The sequence below is a fragment of the Myotis lucifugus genome, unplaced genomic scaffold (genome assembly GCF_000147115.1).
Source record: "Myotis lucifugus unplaced genomic scaffold, Myoluc2.0 scaffold_842, whole genome shotgun sequence".
NCBI lineage: Eukaryota > Metazoa > Chordata > Mammalia > Chiroptera > Vespertilionidae > Myotis > Myotis lucifugus.
In genome coordinates, this window is record NW_005871890.1 from 162,152 (window position 1) to 167,967 (window position 5,816).

At 62.2% G+C, this 5,816-nt stretch overlaps 1 protein-coding gene across 1 annotated transcript in view; it reads right to left on the reverse strand.

Annotated features, from left to right (window-relative positions):
* Positions 1 to 3,005: 3,005 nt before the first annotated feature.
* The window catches only part of AGT (angiotensinogen), an 8,855-nt gene continuing 6,044 nt past the window's right edge, over positions 3,006 to 5,816 (reverse strand). The window contains exons 3-5 of the mRNA XM_006106517.3: positions 5,098 to 5,365; positions 4,705 to 4,849; positions 3,006 to 3,684 (exon numbers count right to left, since the gene is read on the reverse strand). Of these exons, the coding sequence (XP_006106579.1) occupies positions 3,493 to 3,684; positions 4,705 to 4,849; positions 5,098 to 5,365 (605 nt within the window). The 3' untranslated portion in view covers positions 3,006 to 3,492. The remainder of the gene's footprint in view (positions 3,685 to 4,704; positions 4,850 to 5,097; positions 5,366 to 5,816) is intronic.

The window sequence follows — 5,816 nt, forward strand, 5'->3', positions numbered from 1 at the left end:
GTCGTTGCAGGTGACTCCTCACTCATGCCCGTGGCTCCTTCCCCTGGGCCAGGGCCTCTCGCGCCTGTGGGGAGGCTCCCCTCCATCATAGATGGCCCTGCAGACGTGGGAGTGGTCCATGGAAGGTGACACCCCTACAGGAGCCAGCACCGCCAGCCCTCCTGACGAGCTGACCCCGGGGTGGGGGTCAGGGTGGGGTGCTGAGGGGCAGAGAGCTGGGAATGTTGGGAAAGGACCCACAGCGGGTGGGAGGTCTGCTGACCCACACCTGACACGCACCTGCACACTTGTGCTGAGCCGTGGCATCTGTCCTTCAGCTCAACAGTGGCAGGAAGCAGGTGTGCAGGGTCCTTGGCCCCGGGGGGACGGGGCAGACCTGCCACAGGAGCCACACCTGTTCAGGTTGGGTTTTGCTGCCAAACGAGAAACAAAAATCGTCCGGTTTTCTAAACTCGGTAAAGGGTGTGGGGTCTGGTGACTTCTCGGGGCCCTGGGACGCCCCTGCCACCTGGGCTCCTGGGCTCCTGGGCTCCTGCCCGAGTCTCTGATGAGGTGACTGTTGCTGAGAAAGCGCCTCATCTACCGGACACACACTGGGCAGCCCAGGAGGACTGGGAGGCAGTGGAGAAATGTTTTAAGAAAAACAAACCCTTGGGCCCAGCCAGTGTGGTTCAGTGGTTGAGCATCTCGATTCCCGGTCGGTGCACATGTCCAGGTTGCAGGCTCCATCCCCACTGGGGGGCGTGCAGGAGGCAGCCGATCCATGATTCTCATCATTGATGTTTCCATCTATTCCCTCTCCCTTCCTCTCTGAAATCAATTTTTAAAAAATTAAAAAGGAAAAAAGCAAACCCTTAGAATGAAGACGTCTGTGCTAAGTCATCTGCGAGATGTTGGGTTTTGTATCCTTGGAACGTCCTGACCCAAATTCCCGCTCATAGAAATTCTGGGCACAGAGACCAGCGGTCGGTTGGCAGCGCCTTCCTCCTGGCAACGCCGGGGCACAGCGCCCGCTGGGCAGAGACCTGTTGGTCATTCACAGCGTCCCCTCCCGCTGGCTGCGCCGCCGCGGTGCCAGCTCACATGCTGTCACCCAGGGCGACTTCAGGACGGCCTCCCAGGTGGCAACACAGGCTCCCTGCGGCGGCCCCACACCCAGCACAAAGCCGGGCACTCAGCGGGCACCTCCGAGTGTACAGCACCAAGAGGGAACCTGATGTGCCCGGCCGGCGTGGCTCAGGGGTTGAGTGTCGACCTATGAACCGGGAGGTCGAGGTTCGATTCCCGGTCAGGGCACAGGCCCGGGTTGTGGGCTCGATCCCCAGGGTGGGGCGTGCAAGAGGCAGCCGATCCATGATTCTCTCTCATCATGGATGTTTCTACCTCTCTCTCCCTCTTCCTCTCTGAAATCAATACAAATATATTTTTAAAAAATACAGAAAAACAACTTTCCCAATTTATAAGTAAGGGGGCGGGCTGAGAGGCGGGTCACTGCTGGTCACTGCGCTGGGTCACAGCCCCGCTCCGTCTCTGAGCACCGCCGTGCTGCCCTGGGCGCCTGGCACAGCAGGGACAGCCTGGTCAGATCCGCTCACACCATGGGGGGAGGTGGGGGGACACTGCTGAGGTTGGAGGACGTCGCTGCTGCTCTGTGGGGCCCGGGCCTTAGAGGAGCAGACGGGCCACCTGCCCTCGTGCACCTCTGGGCGACTCCACCCCTTAAGTGTGGCTTCGATGGCCCAGCAGAGGCGCGGGCGAGGCCTGGGCACCCGTGGGCAGGGCAGTCACCTACAAGCAGCACTCGGACCCTTTGCCCCACAGATGCCAGCACATACGGGAAGGCTCCTGGTCAGCTCTGAAGCCGGCCACCCGGCTCCCACCCCGTGCTCCCAGCCCACCCCGAGCTCCCAGCCCCACCCCGTGCTCCCAGCCCCACCCGAGCTCCCACCCCCACCCCAAGCTCCCACCCCCACCCTGAGCTCCCAGCCCCCTCTGTCCCTATTGTCATGTCTCCTTAGCCCTCACGGTGGCTGTGGCTCACCTCGCCTATGAGCTACTCAGCATTTTTTTAAAATATGTTTTTATTAATTTTAGAGAGAGAGAGAGAGAAAGGAAGAGGGAGAGAGGATCATGGACCCGGCTGCCTCCCACATGCCCCACACTGGGGATCCAGCTTGCCAGTCAGGCATGTGTCCTGACCGGGAATCGAACCGTGACCTCCTGGTTCCTAGGTCAATGCTCAACCACTGAGCCAGACGGGCCAGGCTGAGCTGGTTGGTGTTGATGGGAGGGAGGAAGGAAGTGCTCTCCGTATCTCGGCAGCGTCCGGTATTGGGGAGCAGCAAGGGCCTGCCCGGCGCCCACCCCCTCCTCAGGCTCTGCCCAGGATTTAGCAGGTGGAGGGGGGGTGCTGACCCCGAGGAGGGCAGGCAGGGACACCCAACAGACATAGGAAATGGGCAGTGACGGGATCTCGCTCTCCTGCTCCCGGGCACAGTGAGTGACAGCCTGACCTGAGTCCCAGGATGAGGCTCCCGTCTGCCCCGCCCCTTCCCAGCCTCCCAGGCCGCCCCCCAGGCCGCTTGTCCAGCACACAGACGGTCACTGCCTGTAGGAAGGAAGGTCCAGAAAACATCACCTTCAATTTCTTCAAAGGATGGCTCCCTGCAGGCCCCGCCTCCCATGGGAATGCCGTCCAAACTATGGCTCAGAGCCAGGCTAGGTTTCTCAGTGGTTAGAGCACCGTCCCAATACACCAAGGTTATGGGTTCGATCCCCGGTCAGGGCACTTACAAGAACCAACCATGAATGCGGAAATACGTGGAACAATAAATCAGTCTCTCTCTCTCTCTCTCTCTCTCTCTCTCTCTCAAACCAATTTAAAACATTTAAAAAAGAGAGAAAAGAAAAAAACAAAACAAAATATGACTCCGAGCCCCTGTGTGTCTGCTCAGTGACTCATATTCGTTCTGTTCGGTGAAAGAGAGAATCTTCCCTTTTTGCTTTTTGTTGTAAGACATTTATTAGTAACAGGATAACCAGCCACGGGGTGACATTCTAACAAATTCAAAACCCCCCACGCACGTGGGAGAGAAAAACGGGGAAACCAAGAAGGATGCGGGCGTGTGGCACGTGCGTGCAGGTCGCGGCTCCCCTTCCACACGCTGCACACACCCAGGGCCGCGGAGGGCGGGGGTCTTACTCTTAAAGCCCAGTTTCCGTTCCCAGTGAAAGAGGAAGCGATGATCGCTTCCACACGCAGGCCGGTCTGTGCAAACTCTTTCCGGAACAGTCGCCCTGAGCTGAACGCTGGTTCTTAGGACCCCCATCCCCTCGGGGCTCCCCCTAAACCTGAGGCCCGGAGGCTGCTGCGCCCCAGAGAAAGGCTGCTCTCGGCTCCCGGCTGGCTCAGGGGAATACAAAGGGGAGGACGGTGCTGACAAACGCGTGCTGCTGGGGGCCGGGGCGGTGGCCAGGTGCCCGTGGCCGGCCTCATGCCATGCTCAGCGGGTTGGCCACGCGGCCCAGGAAGTGCAGGGCGGTGGAGTCTTGATCCTGGATGGCGAACAGGAACGGCCGGTCCAAGGTCACTTCCAGGGCCTCGGGCCCCGTCGGCTGCGGGGCTGGCTCCGTGGGCTGCTCCCCCTTCTCTGCTTTGAGTTCAAACAGGACGCTGTTGAGCACCTGCAAAGCGGCAAGCGTTGGGGTCGCTCCTGGAAGCACCACGGGGCCCGCGGGCGGGGGGCGGGGGGACACGGTCCCAGCCTGCGAGACAGTGCACGGTGCCTGCACCCCCTTGACGACTCTCGCTCAGAGCGACACGGCGGCTCCTCCCCAGAGGGCCCCTCGGACCCGCCTGTCTCCCCCTTCCACCTGGCTGTCCCTGAGGAACCCCCGGCCACCCGTGCGTGGGTGACCCCACTCTTCATTTTTATTTCTTTTCTTTATTTTTATTTGTTTGTTTAATCTGCATCTGAAGATATTATTCCATTGATTTTTAGAGAGAGTGGAAGAAAGAGGGAAAGACAGAGAGAAACATCGATGTGAGAGAAACACATGGATTGGTTGCCTCCTGCAAGCGCCCCACCCAACCAGGGCTGGGATCGAGCCTGCAACCAAGGTACGTGCCCTTGATCGGAATCGAACCCGGGACCCTTCAGTCCAAGGGCCAACGCTCTATCCACTGAGCGGCACCGGCCAGGTCTGACCCCAGTCATTTAGCACAGACGGCTCCTGCCCCAACAGCCGTCTCTGAGGCCAGGACTGGGCGTGACCCCGTTTGTCCGCAGCACCGAGCACCGAGCCTGAGCACACAGGCCCCTTCCCATGGCCGAGGAGCATTGTCCCCTGTGGCTGGGGGACCCTCTGTCCCCTGTGGGGCGCTTCCTGGAAGGCAGGAGCTGTCCCACGGCCGGCCCTGGGCTGGGGGACACCCTCCTGGTCTGGACTCTGCTGTAGGGAGGAGCCCCGGCCAGCCCAGGCGGGGCAGAGCCACCAGCAGGGGGTGGGAGGGGTTGCTGCTCTCCACCCACCTCTGCACAGGCCCAGAAAGCGCTGGTCACATCTCCCCACCTGGGCACACCCGCCTGGCCACGCCTCCTTTCCCTCCGGCCCGCCCACCTTCCAGAAGCTTCCTCTCTGTCGCTTCTATGGACACCCCAGACCCCCGGAGCCAACAGACCCAGCGGGCAGGGCCGCCCGTACCTGCCCGACTCGGAGGTGGCCGTCGCTGATCCTGCCCAGGCTCGCCTCGGCGCCCAGCAGGGTGGCCAGCTTGGCCTGGGCCAGCAGGTCCTGCAGGTCGTAGGAGCCTCGCAGCGCCAGCTGTGGCATCGTCAGGCGCATGGCCCTGCGGGGGGGACCCAGGTTAGGTGGCCCGGGGGCTCCCACCATGCGGCTGGGCCCCACGGAGCAGGTGCTGGAGACCCGGGAAGGCGGCCGGCACGTGTCCCTGCTGGAGGGGGCGCTCACCCCCACCCAGAGCTTGTCCTGTGTCCCTGCTGGAGGGATGCTCCCCCCCACCCAGAGCTTGTCCTGTGTCCCTGCTGGAGGGGACGCTCGCCCCCACCCAGAGCTTGTCCCCCCCGGGGCCCGTACCGGGGAGCCAGGTTCTTGGTCCAGGTCAGGAGGTCGTGCTGGAAGGTGAGGGTCTCCACCTCGGGCAGGGCCGCGGCGTCGTGCGGCTGGACGAGCAGCAGGCCCACGTTGGCGCTGAGCGGCACGCGGGTCAGCGACAGGTTCCTCTGGGGGTCGCTCCAGTGCGGGAAGGTGCCCGTGCCCGACAGCATGGGGACGGCCACGGAGGTGGCGTTGTCCACCCAGAACTCCCGTGGCCCCGCCAGCAGCGAGAAGCCCTTCATCTGTCCTGGGGGCGGAGAACAGGGGAGAGTCAGCCACCGGTGGGCACAGGGAGGTGGGGGGCGCCTGCCCAGACCCCGTAGGCCTCTGCTTTTCCCGGGGGCCGGCCAAGTCCTGCTCCTGCGAACCCAGCCCCGGAGCCGCTCAGGGAGCAGCAGCTGCCAACGTGAGGACACACCCGGGCTTGTGCCGCTGCCGCCCCCTTACTTGGGTCCACAAGGGACCCCGAGGGCTCAGCGCCTCCCCCACTAGGAGCTGATGGGGCAACCGGCCCGGATCCGGCCCGGCCCGGAGCCTGAGGTCCAGCAGGCTGGTTCTGTGGTTGTGTTTTAATCAAGTTACTTTTTGTTTTTAATAGATTTTTATTGATTTCAGAGAGAGGAAAGGAGAGAGAGAGAGAGAGAGAGAGGGAGAGAAACATCCATGATGAGAGAGAATCATGGATCGGCTGCCTCCTG